Raw genomic sequence first — 21414 nt, 5'->3', positions numbered from 1 at the left:
TAAGCCGGAGACGTGGGGAGGGGGCTCAGCCGGGCAGATGTGTGCTCAGCGCAATGTGTCTGCAACCACAGACACCATCAGTCACATGCTCTCAGAGAGTCTAGGACACAGAGTCCATTCAAGAAGGCTTGAGTTGAGCACTTGCTGTTCTGTGTACTGGAAAAACCAAAAGTAGAACCAGACACATATTTTGCGAGATACCCACAATTTAGTGAAACAGACTGCACCATGTGAAGAACTGTGTGCTGCTGCTGAGTCACTTCAGTCGTGTCTGACTCTGTGCGACCCCATAGATGGAAGCCCACCAGGCTCCCCCGTCCCTGGGATTCTCCAGGCAAGAACACTGGAGTGGGTTGCCATTTCCTTCTCCAATGCATGAGAGTGAAAAGTGAAAGTGAAGTCGCTCAGTCGTGTCCGACTCTTAGCGACCCCATGGACTGCAGCCCACCAGGTTCCTCTGTCCATGGGATTTTCCAGGCAAGAGTGCTGGAGTGGGGTGCCATTGCCTTCTCCGGAAGAACTGTGTAAGCCACAGCAAACTGTAGTTAACAATGTAATGGAGAGAGGACAGCCCCACTTCTGTTAACTAATTCTTCTCTTCATTTCCCTGAAGGCTTGCCTCACACCAACTAGTACCCTGGGGAGCATACAATGTGGGGTTGCTAGGTAGAAAAATGCTACATGAAGCCAATAATAGCAATGCTAAATTCCCACCATCTTGGACTTAGTAAGCCCCAGAAAAATACTTGGAATACCTAGATTAAGGGAACGTGGAGGGTCCATAGGCCTTTTCTTTTGCTTTTTTCTATGTAGTGGGGCTAAATGAATACCTAGTTCCTGGCTTAAACAGAGCCCTGGCATCTCAAGGTTTTCTGTAGGACATTTGGAAATGGTGCTTCTTTCTCTAGGCTGAGGTCCGGGCTGCGGAGAGTGATGAGGAGCTATTTCAGAACAGATGTCAACAGAGCCCTTCTCTCCATGCTGAGAATCATCAAACACACGCCCCACGCCTGCCAGGCAGTGACTGAGGCTCAGGCTCCAGAGCACGGAGACAATGAGCCGGCCTCCTGGGGGCTCTCCCGCTGCAAACAAATTAGCTCTGATGGACCAGTGGCCTCTGCTCGTTCTCGGAAAATGTGGAGGTGGGATCGCAGGCCAGTGTGGAGTTTAATTAAGGATGGCAGCTGGCGGAGCAGGTCAGCTCGCTCTGTGCTCTGCACTTCGTGTCACAAGTCGTTAGCTGCTTTTTGTTTTTCTCCACATATTCCCATGGCCCTCTTCCTTCCCTTGCGACTGCCCATGTGTCGTTCTCAGTGCTCTTGGAGTGGTGTGTGACCTTATCCCTGAGTATGGGGAGTCCAGGCAGGACCACAGGCTAGAGGTGGAAAAACTAAACTTTAAGGAAATTATGTAAACCAGTGGGAGACACAGTGCTCCCATAGGAGATACTTCCTCTCCACGCTCACTGTCTCTCTGTAAATGGACCCATTGGTACCAGTAATTAAATTGCAACCATCTTGGGACTTTTACCTATTTTTAAACTTTAAACTTTTTATTTTGTATTGGGGTATAGCCAATCTACCTTGGGACTTTTAATATCGGCAGGGGTGGAGGGGAAGAAAAGTTTAACTGGAGCCTGCCTAGTGTCTGGTATGAGGTTGGAGGATGGTGGTGCTCGAGGAGAATTCCTATCTTTGTCCAAGCAAGCCAGACCAGGAGGGAAGAGAGCTGACTCAGAATCGCACAATCTTGTATAAGGACAGAATCTCTAGCACTTGGAGCTGTGAAAGTTTGTGTCTTAAAGAGACTGGACTACACAGGGTTCTTGTCGAAGTGAGCGTGAATGTCGGGGTTATTCAGTTGATTAGCCAAAACTGCACCCCTTAAAGTACCAACTACACCTGCTGACATTTCTGAATAGAAAAAATTCCAAATCACATGCTCTAGTGAAGTGAAGGAAGAAGGAAAAACACTCAAACTCTGGCTTTTTTTAGCCTCCTATTCTGGGGACATGAGATCCAGATAGACCAAGAAGTTGTAGGGAAGAAAAAAAAAAAACCTCTGTAAAATCTTGTGAGATGGCATCCTCTTTGGGAAGACTGTCAGACAATATATGTTTATGGCATATGATCTTTATGGAAATGCTTTATCATATTATTGTCTGCCACTTGTAATGATGCGATATGTGCTCTAAAAACACTCCCTGAATGTGAAGCCTTGCCCTGCATCACCAGCTGTCTGCTTGCTCCAGTCCCATACAAATGAGTTAATTACCTGCAGCAGGAACAAACCTTGAAAACAAAGCAAGAAATGTGTAAAATAAAGGCTGTTGTCTCCTGGTGGTACAATTTCTCCTTGGTTATATCATGTTCATAAAGAGAACCGGGCAGTTTCCTGTAATACCAGAATTCTAGGAAGTCTGGGTTTTTAGGATTTCTGACTGCAGAAACCCTGAATAGAAAAGTATTTAAGTGGCAAGTACTCGAAATGTGAAGTCGCCCATGGGCCAGTAGCCTTTGGAATAGGATCACCTATACTTGGATCAACCTATACTTGGTTGTTGTTTAGTCGCTCAGTTGTTTCTGACTCTTCGTGACTTGTGGACTGTACCCCTCCAGGCTCCTCTGTCCATGGGATGTTCTGGGCAGATTACTGGAGGGAGTTGCCATTTCTTCTCCAGGGGATCTTCCCAATCCAGAGATTGAATCCAGCTCTTCACATGTTCTGCAGTGCAAGCAGATTCTTTACTGCTGAGCCCCTGGGGAAGCCCACTCTTGGCTTAGGGGATGTTAAAACTTTACTAAAGGGAAGGAGCGAGGAAGTCTAACAAGAGGGACGTCATTTTTTTTTTTTTTTTGAGGGCATTGAGGTTGAGGAGGAGGAAGAAGGTACAAACACTCGGAAAGTGAGGAGAACTTTAAGATTGGGGATTCCATAATATTTATTTTATAAATGAAAATTATGAAAATCAGAGGGCTTGTCTCTGCTTTAGCAGCAGGTTTGCTTTAGCTTTTAAGTTAAAGGTCCATGAAAGCAACGTTACCTGTCTCTGAGTGTTAGACATAACTGTGCATGACTTCTGGCCCTCATTCCTGTTACTCTCATGGTGCCAATATCACAGGGGAAACAAAGGTTTGGTGTGAAAGGTGAATGTAAGCGGCAGTATTCCCAAGGAAAATGGTGCATCGTGGAACTGGGTAGTGATTTTGTTTGCATGTCTTTGTATCTTTCTGAATACCAAACACTGTGTCTTAAAGAAATATAATGCTTAAATATTTGCTAAATGAAATTATTCTAATTGTGGAAAAAATTTGCAGTGTTGTCAGCAGCAGCAATAGAGTTAGATGTATGGATTTGAATCCAACTCATCTAAATGTAAGACATCACCTTGGACAGATGACCTACGTTCTCTGTGTCTTAATTTCCTTTGCTGTAAGCTGAAATACTAATAATACCTATACATGAAATAGTTGTGTGGATTAAAGGAAATCACTTAAAGCAAAGCACTTAAAACAATATCTGGAGCCCATTATACAGAGTGAAGTAAGCCAGAAAGAAAAACACCAATACAGTATACTAATGCATATATATGGAATTTAGAAAGGTGGTAATGATAACCCTATATGCAAGACAGAAAAAGAGACACAGATGTATAGAACAGACTTTTGGACTCTATGGGAGAAGGCAAGGGTGGGATGATCTGAGAGAATAGCATCGAAACATGTATATTATCAAATGTGAAACAGATCGCCAGTCCAGGTTGGATGCATGAGACAAGTGCTCGGGGCTGGTGCACTGGGATGACCCAGAGGGATGGGATGAGAGGGAGGTGGGAGAGGGGTTCAGGATGGGGAACACATGTAAATCCATGGCTGATTCATGTCAATGTATGGCAAAAACCACTACAATATTGTAAAGTAATTAGCCTCCAACTAATAAAAATAATTGGGGAAAAAAAAATCTGGCCTAGAAAAGTACTCGGTGAGCATTAGGTGTTACTACAGTCTACAGAGAAGGCCATCTTTGTTTCTGAGAAATGCTTGAGAATATCATGGTATTACCTGAGCAATGATGTAGAATTATTGCTGTAGGGGTGATCAGTTCTTATAGTTCTGGACATTTCTTTGTTCAGAATTAAATGTATGTAGCTCCGTTTACACTGTGGTTTCCAAATTTTCTGAACAAGTAAATGGATTCCCTATTTTGGCCACTGTTGTTGAAAGCCACGTTTTGGTCTTGTCTGCTTACAAATATTATGGATGAGATCCCAGTGACTTTCTTCCTTTGGTCCCACCCAAACATCGGTGTCAGTCAGCCTTCCCTGCTTCCGTAAGGCTATATGTGTAGTGTTCTCCCCTGTTTGCCCCCAGCCCTCACTCAAGTTGATCCTGACATCTTGGTCACTGTTCCCTTGAGACTTTGGGATTTTCTTCTCTTCCTACTTTAGAATCCAGCTTGAAACTCATCTTAGCATGAACAAGAAAAATCTACCTTTTGTACTCATCCATCCATCCATCAAATGTCACTTTGATTCATAGGCTCTTTGCCCTTGAGATGTTACTGCGTGACTGATCCCCAACCGACATGAGTGGGTATCCTCATTCTGGTTTTATTTCCACAGTATGTTCCTCCAGATCTCTGCGTCTGCAATTTTGTGCTGGAACAGTCCCTCTCTGTCAGAGCCCTGCAGGAAATGCTTGCCAACACAGGTGAAAATGGTGGCGAAGGGGTGAGTACCTGAATTATGTCCTGGGAAGGGAGGCATTGGGACACACCATAGCCCAAAAGGACACACTTCATTTCATTCCTCCAGTTTTGAACTAGAAAAACTTGGATTTCCAGTTTCCTTGAATCCATCCTCATATTCCTCTTATTCAGCAGCCCTACTTCCTTTGGGTTAACCAGCTTCCACCAGAAAATAGACTAGATCACCTTAATGCTGCCTGAGCGGGGCATAGGTCATTGAACCCATAATCTACCAGGATATATGGAGAGGCTGAAAGGGCCTTGGGAAGGGGAGAGGGGGTGGTATCTGTTAGGCTGATTCTTTTTTTCTTGGAAAAGTCTCATCAGAGATTATGACTATGCCAATGAAGCACAGCCAGGTTACAGCCATTTGGAGAAGATTTCATATAGAATTCAGTCAATCCTACATTGACATGTACCCAGATCTTTACAGTTTCACTCAAGATGAGCAAATACAGAGATGTCTTAAGTTTCTATTGTCAGCAAAATTGTTTCCCAGTCTTTAACTGAGGGATATTGGCTTCCCAAAGGTCTCCCAGGCAAGACATTGACCAGAGACTTCAGAATAATTTTTGACCCTTTCCCTAATGACTCACCTAGTTATATTCATTTATCATTTCAAATATTCTAATTCTATGGACCGAATATCTCACATGCAGACACCACTCTCCCACGCCCCTTAGATACTGTATTAGATGACTATCCTTTATCTTCTGGGTTATTACATCAGACTCACCACTCTGATTCCTTCTGTGCTCACCTCACCTACTATTTTATTTTCCCTAAGCTGACATAATGCTGTTTACAAAATATAGACCTAATCATTATACTTTACCATTTAAAAATTGTCTTTCTGCCCATTACCATGAATGAAATCACATATTCCTTAACTGGGCATAAAGAACTTCATGATTTGGTGAGTCCTGCTCACCTTGCCTGTCCTGTTTCTCCCCACATCTTCCCAAACACTCAGTGATCCAACCACATTGAATTCTTTTCACTTCCTCAAACATAACCATTCTCTTTGTCTCAGATCATATGTGTCAGCTCTTCCCTTCATTTAGAACAGCTTTCTCTTCCTCTCTCTCTTCCCTTATATGACCTTTACTTCTCTTTCAAAGAACAAGTCTAAATATTAGGTCAACGGAGAAGCCTATAAGTTGACCCTGAAAGTCTAGGATGGGTGCCCTTGCTTGAGCAACACTCAGTCAAGAGTTCTTACTACTGTGTACTATAATTGCAAGTGTAATTCTCTACACTCTGTAGTGTGTGTAGGTAGGAATGTTTAAAGTACCTAGCACAGTTTATTTTTTGACTTGAATGAACTCATATATAATGAAGTGTCTCATTGGTGGTAGAAGAGACAATGTCTATAGCCCCAAGAGAACCAATATTTATGTTTAGGTCATCTTTCAGCTCTTAATGTGATCTTACATAAATCTTTTAATCTCTTGGGACTATAGTGTTCTCATTTATAAAATTAAGAAGTGTAATTAATTAATTTGCTAGGGTCCTTAACACCAATATTTGTGATTCTTCACTGTTTTGGTTTAGAATAATATGCTTTCATCAGCCACCTGAAAATAGCTTTGTTTTCTTCCTTAGAGCATTAACACAGGTGAGATTTTGTTCTTTTGCAGTTTATCTCCCCCTGACATTGACCTCAGTACCCCCAACCTTTCTCCCTTAGGCACACACCCTCAAACATTTTAACTCAGTGAAATAAATTACTTTTTAATTGCTCACTTTTCCTCCAAGATAATTAACTCATGATTTATAAGCATCTTTGGTGAGGAAGACCTAGTTGATTTGGAATATCACCACTTTCAGTGTCAACCAAGATCAGCTAGACCCTGCCAACATATGGCCCCAGGATAGAAATTGGGAAGATAGAAGCCACTCTAACTGGATAATTATCTCATGGGCATTCTCTTATCTTGTTTGTTCACAAATTGCATTTCAAAGGACTTCTTTGTCTTTACCATCTAATTTGTGGAGTTCAGAGAATCCTGCAGGTGTCAAAGTCAATTGAAAAGCTCTGGTTATAATCCTTGCTCTTCTTTGTTGCCAGGAACTTTAATAATAGTCTTGTCCTGGTTTGTCATTTGAAAAAGAATAAATAATTCATTTTCCATATAGAATAGAAAGATTTTAATAAGATTGAATGCATAGTTTTGAATTATATGTTTAATATCTATAATTACCATCCATGTTCTAGCAGAAGTTTACTCCATGTAGTTATATATTTCAGGGACCATATTTACAATATTTAAAGACCAATAGGTTAAGTCTTATTGGAGGATCCAGTCTCTTTGAAAACTCCAGTCTAAAATAAGCAATCCATGACATTTTTATGGTTAAATAGTCATTGGATAACAATCACCATATTGAGTCAGACTCTAGAATTTCCAATGTGCTGTATTGCCGTTTTGTGCTATTTTACCAAAGGAAAGAGCGATTTAATAGTTACTTCCCATCAGGATGGGAAGTATTACTTCTATTGTATTTACTTCTATTGTAATTAATAGTAATTGTAATTAAAAGTAATTGTAATATTACTTCTATTGTAATTAATAACTGGAGATCTTAGAGCTAGAAGGAAGAGACTTGGAAAGAGAGTTAGAGCACAGATAGGAGAGGGTACTGCCTTAAAAGATTTAGATTTTATTCGTTGGTGACTCCACTAGTTACCCAAATAGCAGCTTCAGTTGCTAGAACCCTCTTGGAACTCTCTCACCATTCCATCTGGGCTCTCAATCTTTATTATGAGGAATAATATTTTTCATATAACCTCTTGAGTCTGAATGTTTTGCTTTTCTGAAGTGATTGCTGTGCGCACTTACTATTAGTACTTAATTTGATTTGAAATGATAATATTCAGCAGGGGAGAAAAAGAAAAAAAGAAGAAAAATCAAGAAGGAAGTGAGTTAACACAACAGACCATAATGATTCTCTGGGATGTTTGAGTAGGTTGACACCTCCTCTGCATGCCAGTCCATTCTGTTTGGAAAGAGACATTTACTGCTTTTAAATGGATATTACTTACACTAATGATCATCACTACCACCAGACGGGATGCTTTGAAGAGTGTCATTTTTCCTCCTGGGCATAAATTGGTCTTTGTGTGTCTGTTCACTGCTGCATAGCAATTGGACTTTTTAAAAATGATATTGGTTATTTGTTTATTCCTATGATGAGCATACAGAAGTCTTTCTGCAGGGATTGGTGGTTCTGCAGCAATTCCTTTCAGTAACAAAGAAAACAGAGGTGTTCACCTTGGTTTCACAACAGAGGGTTTATTATTGAAACATCCTTAGCTATAGCCAGTAGCATCTGGGACTCAGCTTTATGTTGAAAAGGAAACTGAATTGTGAGAAGGCCCCAGGGGGCAGAGGATGTCCGTGCCCCTCAGAGCCCACCCTCGTAAGCTCATCCTCGGGTCACTTTACTTCTGTTTAAATTCCGTCTGATGTTATTCTGGGGAATATTACCAAGAGATGGATGCTTGGCACTGTGGCCAATTAAATGGCTGGACTTTGATGTAAAATCCCTGCATACAAATATAATATATTTTTACCTTAATGGAATCTACAGTGTATGAGGTCCCCAGCCACCTTCAGCAGGACAGGGAACTAAAAAGATGTCAGCATCTCCCACTGAGTTCTCAGTCTTTATCATCCTATAGCAATGACTCTGAACACAAAACTAGCAGCATGTGCAGTGAGAGAAGCTCCATCTTTGGAGTCAGGAAGACGTAGACGTGTTTTCAGTCCAGGCTGTGCAGGAGCAAGTGACTTCTAGGACAGATCGCTTCCCCTTTCTGTACCTGACTTTCCACACCTTCAAAATGCAACCTCCCTCATAGGATCAGGTGAGAATTACAGAAGTGTTGACAAGTGCCAATGGGTGTGGAAGTGAATATTGGTTCCTCTTTTCATCTCTGGTCTGCTTCCTCCTGTCACAGATCCTTCAGGCATATTCAAATGCCTCAAAGGAAGGAGAGTCCCATGCTATATGACCAGCTGCATGTTAAATCAAGGGCCATATAACTACAAATGAGTTTTGACATGAATGAATATAATGCTTCTAAAAGTGAAAGACCTTGATTAACACAGTTACCAGCTGCACTCCTGATAAGGGCTCTGGTTTTCTCTAAAAGTTGACTTAATCACTGTCAGACTTTTACTACTTAAAAAAAGGGAGATGCAATATATGTAAAAAGAATGAATGTTATGGTTGTATAAGATCATCCTTGACTTCAGATTTTAAAATCTCTAGAATGCAAATACACAATCAGCCTTTTAAAATTGATTGGGAGATGTGACCTGGAAAGACACTGTTTCTGTAAGAACCTCTCTCACAGATACACTCACTATGAGGGGGTCTTTTAATTCCCTGTATTACTTATGAGGGAAATCAACACTGAATATTCATTGGAAGGACTGAGGCTGAAACTGAAGCTCCCATACTTTGGCCACCTGATGCAAAGAGCTGACTCATTGGAAAAGACCCTGATGCTGGGAAAGATTGAGGGAAGGAGGAGAGGGGCCAACAAGGATGAGATGGTTGGTTGGCATCCTTGACTGAATGGATGCGAGTTTGAGCAAACTCCAGGAGTTAGTGAAGGACAGGGAAGTTGGTGTGCTGCAGTTCATGGGATTGCAAAGAGTCAGATACAACTTAGCAACTGAGCAACACTTAATTATGAGATGGTCCCTTTAGCACTCAGAGGAGCTTCAGACTCCTTTCACTTGCCCCTGTCTTTGAGCAGGGAGTATTACACACAGCACAGTTGCTCAAGAAATGCACACGTGTGGTGGCACATTTGTCATGCTCAGGAATGATGTGTACATGCTTTCTGAGAAGCTAGAGGTTGCCTCCTGGCATTGTGTGACCTTGTAAACAGCCAAGGAGGCATAATCTTACATATTGCTGTATGCACGTAGATTTTATTTAAAGTATGTGTCGTGAGATACTTACCTTGTAGCCAAGTTCAAAGCATTCATCCTTCTTATAAAGTCACAGAAAATTTAGTCACAGGAAGGTGACAGCATCATTAAAAAAAGAATCTGCTAAAGATGCACCTCTCCTGACGTGGTTAGGTAATGAACAAATCAAAACAGATGGTGAGGAGGGCGATTAGAAGCCTGTTGTCTAAAGTTTGAATTCTGGCTGTGCCCAGATTCAAGAGATCTTGTGGGAACTTGTGGAATGAAGAAGGCCAATCAGAGCCTTACCTCTTTATTCCTGGGGCCCTGAGATTCCCCCATCATCTGTATATTACAGAAGAGAAGGGACAACCCCCATCAACCAGAGGTAGTGTCTCAGTTTTCTGAGGTTTTTGTCTTCCCTCCATAATTGTCAGAAAACAGCCAGAGTGAGAACTTACTTTGGTGTGTGTGTGGGGAAGGGAACAAGACTGATGGAGGAACTATGTAGACAATTCTACATCCCCATTGTCATTATTTAAAAGAAAGAAATCATTTGATGAGTCAAATCTAACAGGAGGTGTTAGTTGCACCTTTAAAATAGGACACATCAGATTTCTTTTGGAGAAATAGTACAAAGACACCTCTGCCTATTTTGGGATGTCAGTCCCAGGACTTGCCCATGTATGCCTTACAGCTGGGGTAGTCCGAATGTGCCAGAATCACCACATTAGGTTTCCAAGTCTGGACTTGCTTTGAACTAGGTGGTAAGAAGCCAGTGCATCAAACTCTCCAAGTACCTCCTCAGTGCTCCCACTCAGGACCTCCCCTCTCCGGGCCGGCGCCTGTCAGCTTGTTCATCCCAGGGATGCTACCCATGCCTGCCTGCCCACTGCCTAATTGGGAAGATCCAGATACCACAGTATTAAATTCTTGACTTGTTTAACTTCATCCTGCTTTTTATTTTGAAAGGGAGAAAAATAGCATGCTGGTTTGGGATGCTTCCACTTCTTTTTTTAACCTATGGCTGGTCATCCACACCCACTATAAAAAAAATACTACTTTTATATTAACAGAATCACCAAACCTGTTTGGTGAAATTGCTCTTATATACAAAAGCTTGAGTTTATATACTAAAACCACCTCTTTACAGTTTGCTCCATGTTAGAGTTCGCTCACATTTGCTAATGGCAGCCTGTTTCGGTGACAAAGCTGTCAGGTGATTTAGTCCTAGAACTGCCACCTACTGGAATTTTGCAGTTAAGTCGCTTCAGTCTTGTCCAGCTCTGCGACCTATGAACTGTAACCTGCCAGGCCACTCTGTCCATGGGATTCTCCAGGCAAGAATACTGGAGTGGGTTGTCATGCCCTCCTTCAGGAATCTTCCCTACCCAGGGATCAAACCTGTGTCTCTTATGCCTCTTGCATTGACAGGCAGATGCTTTACCACCAGCTCCACCTGGGAAGCCCTCCCCAGTGACAATAGCCCATCACTAATTAGTTGTGGAAACTAACTTGTTTGTATTAGTCGTTATTCTAGAGACTCTGGCTCCCATAATATTAGGTAGATAGATAAATGGTTTTATTCTCTTTCTGCCTTGGTGTGAGCAGAGAGAATTTTTCAAATTCCATCCATAATAGCAACCCTAAAGCTATAAGTGATGACAACATGGTCTTAATTTTCTTTGAGACATGAATAGTCTATAAAATCTTCTTATGGAAGAATATGAGAGGTTTTCTGTAGTCTTGACAGAATTTCTTTCTTCAAGAGCCAAATATTATTTTCACAAATTATACAATAATGAAAGATCTCCAAACTAAGGTTTTTAATGTATTTTTTCACAGCCCAAATTGTCATCAAACCATGTCCCTTCTCTTCTTTCTTTCCCCTCCTTACTGTTCTCTCATTATGCTATTTTATAATTTTATGCTGATATAATGGATTTAAATGTTTCTCTGATAAAGTAATACTAATGAAAATGTGCGCAAGTAGCTCATGCTGTTGAGCTGGCCTTTCAATAACATGATATCATTAAAATTTGCCATCTGGAAGACCTTACTTCATGGTAAGAAAACTCCTCTTTGGTAAAAGAAAAAGTCTAATTGGTTGCTTGCAATATTTCTAAGAAAAAGAAATTCCAAATTTTCTGATGTAGGTACTGACCATTTTCCTTGGGTGGATTTTCTTGCGTAAATGTAATTACAAAAAAAAAAGGGCTGCAGACAAATTTAGGCTACAGCATGTAGTGTGTTTGCCAGTTTCTTGATGACATTAGCTTGGTACTGGAAAAGTAAAAACAAACTTTTACATCTAATGCCGCTGCTTACTCCTAGCTAAAATCACAAAATATTCACCAGGTAGGAATTTTATTCCCATTGGGGTTTTTGCTCTTCTAAGTATCAGCAGATTCCTCAGATGACTTGAACTCTTTCAGCAGGACTGGCTACACTCAAATATACATTGACTGTTTTGTGTTTGATTTTGCTAGCTCAGTGACCTCTTGGAATGGGTATGTTATTCACTCCTTTATTGTATGTGTACTTTGCATGGACAGCTGACTCTAGCTGTATTTGGAATAAGCTAGGCTTTTCACTTGTGAATGTTCAAGGCCGTTTCCATCCTCTGTGCCTCTGCAGTTGAAAAAAGCACCCACCACATCACACACCTCGGTCTGGTGGAATTAGAGGTGCATGCACACTTAGAAATTTGTTGCTAAGAAACTTGTTAAAGTGCTGCTCTGAAATTGAAAGGATGACTTGCCTGTGGACTCATTTTTTCCTTTTCCTTCAGGATATTGAAAATTGTTTCTGAAGTCTTTTCCCCTCTGACTGTGGTCTAGATGGCCTGTGGCCGTAGGTTTCAAGTCGGTAAGGTGACAGAAGTGTGCAACCTTGCCTTCCTTCAAGCTTCAGGCTCACCTAGTCTATTACACAAGTCCCACTCTGCTCCTCTGGAAAGCTGGAACTCATAATAAAAATGGAAAGAGCTAGTTGGATATTTCCCATTTTTCGTGCAGCATCCCCATAGTGAACCAGCAGAAGAATGAAATGTTAATTTCAACAGTTAAGAATAACCATTAAAGTTAACTAGCTTTTTACATTTATTCATATCCTGAGTAGAAGCATTTTAACGTAAAGAGGCCACAGAATTAATTTTTAAAGCTCCAGACTCTATCAAGTCTACTCCTTTCTGAATATAATGTTTCAGCTTTATTGGAATAGCCTTTTCTTCAGTGGATTTTTTTTTTTTCATTCTTAAGTCAGTACCTCCTGCTTAGAATAAATATGCCTGTGTCGTCTTGGGGTTATTTTGCTAATGTGATAACATATAGCTTGGTTGATGTTACATAAACCCTGAAACTCCTCTCATTGTTGCTGTGGACATTCAAATGCTCTGAGAGCATAGTCATGTCCTAATGAGCTAAGCTGTCTTAGAAAGCTTGAGCTTCTTCCCCAGGGCTGGACTAGAGGTATTTTTCAGGGGTTGAGTATGTTTGTGTGTGTGTGTGCTCTTTACATTTTAATTGCAAAAAATTAAACATCTTCATTAAAATTTCTTAGAGGAGTGAGGAGGGATTGGAGTACTTAAACTTTCTCTGGAACATACTAAGAGGTAAATAGTTGTATTCTTACATGAGATATTTTGAAGAAAATTTGCTGAACTTTATAAAGAAATAACTAGTTGAAGGGGCAGAGATGAATTTCAGCTACATCTTTAGGAACTTGATCTAATCCTAAATTGTGGAGTAGTTGAATTAGGGGAAGTCTTTCAAGAGACTTGCTTACCTTTTAAAAATGAAGCACATTTGGAAATTCAAGAGATCCTGGGAGAATCGAAACCTTTCAGGTGATTTATTAGACTTCCCTTTGATTGCGAAATTTATTTTCATAACTACGAGGGTTTAAATTATATTTTTGTAGGGAAAATTGAATGAACTAGAAGAAAAGACCTCTTATTTATTTTCATTTCATGAAAGTTTAATGTAAGCACCTATTTGGAAATTCTAGTAAGGAAAAATTAACTTGGTACCAGAGAAACCCTGATCTCAACTGGTGCTTTAATCCTCACTGGAGTAAAAACCATGTGGCCATGTCCCAGTGTTATGATTACTAATATTTGGTTTTTAAATGGAAGGATCTGGAATGATTAAATGGAATCAATGGAAAGAAAGCAAGAATAAGAACAAGGTTTCGGGAGTTTGGGGGATAAAAGTATTCCTGCTTTGTAGAAGAAGAGGAGGAAAGCTAAAGGAAGGATGTATCTTTTTACCTGGCATCTCCTGTAGCGGAGACTTAGGCTGGTACTGAGAGGGAGAAAGGAGTGGCTTAGCCTTATTCCTCAGTCCGGAGATGTTGCTTTGATGGGAGGGAGGAAAGTGCAGGGCTAGAAGGGGCTGGGCATTCTGGCCCGGGCATTGCAGCTCTCTGGGCCTTGTTCTGCCCCTTTGCAAAATGGGGCTTCTGAGCTACATTATTGACTCCCGAGCATCTTTGGACTCTCTTCCAAGACAAATGTCTATCCTTGAGGAAGAATTTGCGAGTCATCAGGGAAATTTAGAAGTAAAGAAAATGTATGAATTGTTTCATTAAGCAAAGTTTATAAATGGAAAGGTCTGCCTTTCTTATTTTCTGTGACTATGGCCTTTTTAAAAAACATTTTACTTTTTATAACATTTTAACTGTTATACTCCATTTACAGCTACAATAGAAAACATTGGCTATATTCCCCATATTGTACCATACATCCTACACCCAGTAGTTTGTACCTCCCACCCAAATAGTAACCACTAGTTTGTTCTCTGTTTCTGTGAATCTGCCTCTTTTTTGTTACATTCACTAGTTAGTTGTGTTCTTTAGGTTCTATGTATAAGTCCTATCATACAGTATTTGTCTTTATCTGACATATTTCATTTAGCATAATGATTATGTCCGTCTTAGTATTTTATAACATAATTGTAATAAAGCTAGTGTATTTTCTGTTTGAAAATTGTAGTGATAGTAGGTGATAGCTTTCTTTTTTTTTTAAATGCAAAATGTATTGGACCAAATATAAGATTGGCAACCATGGATGATCTGTTTTGGTCCTATTGTTGAAATTGCACCAGCTCTTGAACTTGTGAACCCCTCAAGCCTGTTTTCATGTACAGCTTGTGGACTTTATGTTCTAAGTAATTCCAGTCAAACACCAGAGATGTGTTTTAGCTTATTTCCAAAAAATGTTTTGATGAAACCCAGGTAGTCAGTGCCCTTGTTGGTAGTAGATACTCGCATCTTCCTTGGTGGATTACCCTGGGCCTTAGCTCCATGATGGAGGGAAGGGGGCTCTGAGTTCCCAGGCACCAGTTGTATCTCCCATGTTTTTGGTATGGAGAGGCAAGTGAAGACAGCAGGTTATTAAGAATCACCTGCTGCCATTAGTGATGTGGAACTAGAGCTCGGGTTCCATGCCCTCATTTCTCTGCTGCTCATCTGCTTTTATAAGGTGGAGGGCAGTGGACAAGAGAACCAAGATGTTTCTCCTGAGAATGAATTCAAAACTGTGTCTGGGTCAATGTGGCCAGCCCTATGCAGGCTTCTGCAAAGAACAGCCTTTGGGAATTTGCTTGAGGAGGTGTTTCCTCTTCCTGAGCCCCCTGAGTTCGGCTCTCTGGGTGGGGCTGGGCAGTGATGAAAACTTATGGCTTGATCACTACCGAAAAATACCTGTTTTCATGTCTCTGGTGAAATATTAGAAAGGTAAGATGAATGCATGACTTTTTTTTTTCTTTAAACTATGTGTTTATCTTTAAATAGTTGTCCCTTTTCTGAAGCTTATGACTTGGTGTTAGAAGTTTCAAAATTATAGCTGGACTACAAAAATCTCTAGATTTTATCTTATTAGTGGATACAGGTGACTGAAATAGCATTCGTGAGGCACCTTTTAGTCAGTCAAGCAGGTGGAGCTATCCATGGTGCTGATTCTGTAAGTTACTGCAGCTTGCCTCGTGTTCATTCAATTCAGGACACAGCTCCAGGGGTGAGAGGACCAGGCATTTTGCCCCAATAATTTGTAGGACTGTTTCCCCATGTTATAACCCCAGCAACTTTACCTTATACCCTACCCTAGTGGGGATATTTCCATGTCATCTTGCTAAAGGGACTGTTGGGAAACCCTGATCCAATTTTAGGATTTACACAAATTTTGGAAAAAATAACCTCATGTATTACAGTATCTCAGATTCACCGTTCTTTCTTTCAGCCTTTAACAGGATCCAGTAACATGTTTCTATACCAATTTCATCCATTTTCAATAAAGGGGAAAATGGAGGGTGGATATTTAACAAGATGCTAACATTTTCAAATCTCCTCCTCCCCTCAGGGTTGTAAACTTCATGGTGAATTCAACTCCTTATTCTACTCCTGCATTGTACCCAGGCAGGCCTCAGACCTAGGTGATGCTAAGGGCCAGGGGGTGGTCTGAGCATCAGGAGTTGCAGTTCTCTGACCCCAAGTGATTGGCCTGCATCACCAGAAGAATGAGCAACCGCTGTTCCCAGTTCATTGTTCCCTCTGGGCAGCCGCTTCAGTGTGTAGGGCAACAGGGATACACAAATCCATGATTTATTGATTGCACTCATTTCAGTCAGTGTCGATGGGGGAAAAAATAGGACTGTGGTACTCCCAGGTTCTCTCAAGGATGCAGTCTTTTACAGACATAGAAAACAAACTTCAGACAGGGCGGGGGAGGAAAGAGAATTTAGGAGTTTTGAATTAACAGATACACACTACTATATATAAAATAGATAAACAACAGGGATCTACTATACAGCATAGGGAACGCTACTCAATATTTTATGTTAATTATAACTTAAGGGGAAAGAATCTGAAAAAGAATGGATACATATACACACACACACACACAAAACCAAATCACTTTGCAATACACCTGAAACCAACCACAACATTGTAAATCAACTATAATTCATTTTTTAAGACATCAGTGTTCTAATCATGAGGAAAGAAAACTGAAAAAAGAATGCACTGTTAAGTTAACCTGCTATATAAAGCTCCAATTCCTTGTCTCAAAACCTCAGTCTTTTCCTAGAGCACAAATCCCTCTTAAAATATTTTTAGTATCTCTCCCACAAATGGAGCTACCTAGGCCATAGTTGCTTCACCTCTAATGCTATTGACTTGGTTTGTAATTTTTTATTAGATTTTATTAGATTGAGCTGTTCCCAGGGCAACCAGGAATAAGTTCACTTGCTGAATCCCAGAGCTAACAAGTCAGTTGGCAACTGATTTCTTGTTTCGCTTAGTTTTTTTGTGCTTGCAGGAATATAAAATGCTCCTGAGTTCTGCCAGTCTCTTTCCCCCCTTTTTCTGCCTGTCCATAAGGACTCACTGACATGTATACTTTTTTTAAAAATGCATTCACTTCATTTTAATCCTGTTAATGAACCTTGAGATTTTTCTTTCTTGTGAATAATAAAGTATCAATCAGCATTCACAACATTCCTTCACATTTACACTTGTCTTTCCAAACTTATCCTCCTATATAAAAGGAATCTATTTCTGTCTGTCCTTTTTATTTCATTTATTTATCCACTGTAATACTCTGCTACTAAAGTATAGTTTTAATAAAAGAAAAAAAAGCCTCCATTTAATTTCTTGCATTAAATTATGGTGAAAACTCAGTTGCTTAAATCTCTCCTCTGAAGGGTGATGTCCTGATTGTTGTTTATTGTGAAACAACCCAAATGAATTAAGAGATTTCCATACTAGACATTCACTCTTGTTTCATCCAGTAAGGGCTACTTTAGCTTATACTCAAGTCTAGCACAAAACATAGGTATACCCATCCCCAGATGATCTTATTTTTACCATATATACCTATGTGTATCCCTCCAGAACAAAAGACATCCAAATCTGTAAGATCTATTTTAAATATACTTGCTTGATCTAGGACAGGAGTCTCAGGCTGATGCCAGTTTTTTCCTTCAAATCCCAGGGTCCTCAAGAGCAGGGAAGGCTCAGACTCTACCTCCCACACGTGGTCTCCAGTCTCCTTGAAGCTGGGACCACCTGACTCCAGAAGGTCCTGTTTGTGGTTCATGAGGCCTTGTGCACCATTCTTGTCCCAGATGGAGCACCTACAATTCTTCATAACAGATTTTTTTTTAAGTGATCCCTATGATAGTTCACCGATAAGGGTCAACTTGGGTCACCATGTTGTTATAATCAGTGCAAGAACCAAACACGTGACTCCAGTGTTCTCACACTTTCTAAACAGACTTTCTACTTTATACTTTAGTTTAATAATCTAGTGAGTGAAAAATAACATCGATATAGGGCTATCATAATTTGAGCTTAGAATCCCTGTTGTAAGGCTGATAGGAGCTCACGTGTATGTTATGGCGACACTTTCACATACTGTGTCACTGTCTTCCTGCTTTAGTATCATCTTAGACTCACACCTCTCTGCAGGTACCTGACATGTGCCAAAATGCAGCCTGCACTTTCTCTGTGATGCTCAGACCCCCTCTGTTTGGCCCAAAGGAGTGCTCGTTAGCCCTTTTAGCATTCCTGCTGAGGTCTTTGAGAGCAGCCTCCTTTCCTTGAAGGTGTAAGGTAGACCAGACCCATCTTAAATTGTTTTTCTTTTTTGTCACAGACATGAAATTGCTTGACTCTTTGAATTCATAGCGAATAATATTAGAGATTAGATTCTATGGTGAGAGCTTTATGTTAGATTGACCCCACCTTAACTGGTAGGAAGGAAGCATTCAGTATGATACCAAAAAGAAATATTACTTAAAGCACATAGTGATCAAGACTTCACTTTTATGAAGAACATGAATTTAAAGTTCACAATGATAAGTCTAGTGTAATGTCAGCCTTACTTAATTTTTCTGCCTTATTAAAACATGAGCACTTGTGAAACTATTTTTACTCTTTGAGGTGACAGGTTTCCTGTTACACTGTATTGGGCTGTCCTTTCTCCATTTATTTAAAAAGCACTTAGGGGATCCCTTCAATATGTCCTTTCCACCCTCTGGTTTCATGGCACATTTTTCTAGTGTATTAAGGAAGATCTTAAAAGTGCATAAACAGGTATATATAGAAGCATATTGATTATTAGACAGTGATAAATTACCAGGAATTTCTTTACTGCTTTCAATCAAGATTCTCTGTTCCTCTGAGTTTCCCTCTCACTGCGGACTCTGTAGATAACATAGTTGAGAATCTTTCATAGTCAAGCAGTGATCCCTCCCAGTATAAAGAGGAGAAATCCACTGCAGTATTCTTTTTGTTTCTGTTGTTGTTTAATTGGGATATAATTGATACACGACACTGGTAAACTCTGAGACAACTTGGCATACTTGTATTGAAAAACAATTACCATAGTAAGTTTAGTTGATATCCATCACCTCTTATATACGTTATTATCATTTTTTTCCTTGTGACAAGAACTTTTAGGATTTACTCTCTTAGAAACTGTCAAACATACCTACAGTGGCGTTACCTATAGTCATGATGTTATATATTGTATCCCTAATGCTTATTTATCCTAAAACTAGAAGTTTATATCTTTTAACCAACTTCATCCAATTCCACCACTCCCAGTCCCTTGTGTTGGTAACCACAAATCTGATATCACTTGCTATGAGTTTGAGTTGTTTTAGATTCCACATGTAAGTGGGATTATACAGTATTTGTCTTATTTCACTTAGCCTAGTGCCCTCAAGGTCCATCCATGTTGTTGCAAATGGCAGGGTTTCCTTCATTTATGGCTGAATGGCATTCCACTATACCACATTTTCTTTATCCATTCACTTCTGTTGATGGAGTTAGGTTGTTGCCATATCTTGGCAACTGTAAATTGCTGTACTGAACATGGAGAGTGTGGATATCTCTTTGACATAGTCTTTTCATTTCCTTCAGATAAATACTCAGAAGTGGACTGCTGAATCATATGTTAGTTCTATTTTAAATTTTTTGAATTTAAAATACTGTTTTCCACGCTGTTTTCCACAGTAGCTGCACTTATTTCCATTTCCATCAACTGTGCACAAGGGTTCTTTTTTCTCTGTGTCTTTGCTAGCATTTGTTATCTCTTGTCTTTTTGATAATAGCCATTCTAACAGCATAAAGTGATATCATAACATTTCCCTAATGATTAGTGATAATGAGCACCTTTTCATGTAATTGGCCATTTGTGAGTCTTTTTTGGGAAAAAAATGTCATTTCAAGTCCTTTGCCTATTTTTTAATGAAGTACTTGAAGTTTTTTTTGGGGGGGGAAGGTTGTTTTGATTTTTTGTTCTGTTTTTTCTTGCTATTGAGTTGTCTGAATTCTTTATATGTTTTGGAGAGTAACCTCTTATCAGATTCATAATTTGCAAATTTTCCTCCATTTCCATTTTGTTGATTATTTGCTTTGTTGTGAACAAATTTTTATGTTTGATATAATCCCACTTGTTTGTTTTTAATTTTGTTGCATTTGCTTTGGGTGTCATATCCAAAAACAAATTTTAAAAAAAAGCATTGCCAAGACTTGTGTTAAGAGGCTTTTCTCTAAGTTTGCTTCCAGGACTTCTGTGGTTTCAGGCCATACATTCAAGTTTTTAATACATTTTGAGTTAATTTTTGAGTGGTGTAAGATCATTCTTTTACATGTGAATATCCAGTTTTCCCAGCGTTGTATTGAAGAGGCTGTATTTTCCCCTTTGAGTATTCTTGGCTCTCTTGTCAAGTATTGGTTGGTCATGTGTGCATGAGTTTACTCCTGGGCTCTTAATTCTGTTCCATTCGTCTACTTGTCTGTTTTTTTGTCAATACTATACTGTTTTGATAAAGGCTGTAATATAGTTTGGTTCCATACAAATTTCAACATTATGTTTTCTAGTTCTATGACAAATGCTCTTGGAATCTTGGTTGGGAATGCACTGAGTCTATGGATGACCTTGGGTAGTACAGATATTTTAACATCTAATTCATGAACACAGGACACCTTTCCATTTGTCTGTGTCTTTTTTCACTTTCTTGCATTATTGGTCTTGTATTCTTCAGTGTAAAAATATTTTACCCCCTTGGCTAAATTTTTTCCTAAGGTGGTGGTTGTTTGATGTTATCATAAATGGGATCGTTTAATTTCTTTTTCAGCTAATTCATTGTTTGCAGTGTTCTTTTCTGTACCAGATTATCACATCACACTCCCGCTGGGAAATGATTGATTGATTTTTCTCCAGCCATTGAAGGAGTCAAATATTAGCACAACTGAGATTTAGTTTTGCTTATTTTGGTGTAAGTTTTTTCAAATTGTAAACCATGCTTGACATTTCTGAGCCAGTCACTGTCTTCCTCCTCCTCTTCTCACAGATTCAGTTCAGTTTAGTTCAGTCGCTCAGTCGTATCTGACTCTTTGCAACCCCACGAACTGCAGCACACCAGGCCTCCCTGTCCATCACCAACTCCCGGCGCCTACCGAAACTCATGTCCATTGAGTTGGTGATGCCATCCAAACATCTCATCCTCTGTTGTCCCATTCTTCTCCTGCCCTCAATCTTTCCCAGCATCAGGGTTTTTACAAATGAGTCAGCTCTTCACATCAGGTGGTCAAAGTATTGGAGTTTCAGCTTCAGCATCAGTCCTTCCAATGAATGCCCAGGACTGATCACCTTTAGGATGGACTGGTTGGATCTCCTTGCAGTCCAAGGGACTCTCAAGAGTCTTCTCCAACACCACAATTCAAAAGCGTC

At 39.9% G+C, this 21414-nt stretch overlaps 1 protein-coding gene across 1 annotated transcript in view; it reads left to right on the top strand.

Moving 5' to 3' along the window:
• The window catches only part of RYR3 (ryanodine receptor 3), a 368483-nt gene that overhangs the window by 22703 nt on the left and 324366 nt on the right, over positions 1-21414 (top strand). Inside the window, exon 3 of the mRNA XM_065942024.1 lies at positions 4622-4729. Coding sequence (XP_065798096.1) covers positions 4622-4729 — 108 coding nt within the window. The remainder of the gene's footprint in view (positions 1-4621; positions 4730-21414) is intronic.

Source organism: Muntiacus reevesi, chromosome 7 (assembly GCF_963930625.1).
Source record: "Muntiacus reevesi chromosome 7, mMunRee1.1, whole genome shotgun sequence".
Classification (NCBI taxonomy): Eukaryota; Metazoa; Chordata; class Mammalia; order Artiodactyla; family Cervidae; genus Muntiacus; species Muntiacus reevesi.
Note: the sequence above shows the minus strand (reverse complement) of the source record. Positions and strands in the feature narration are given on the sequence as shown.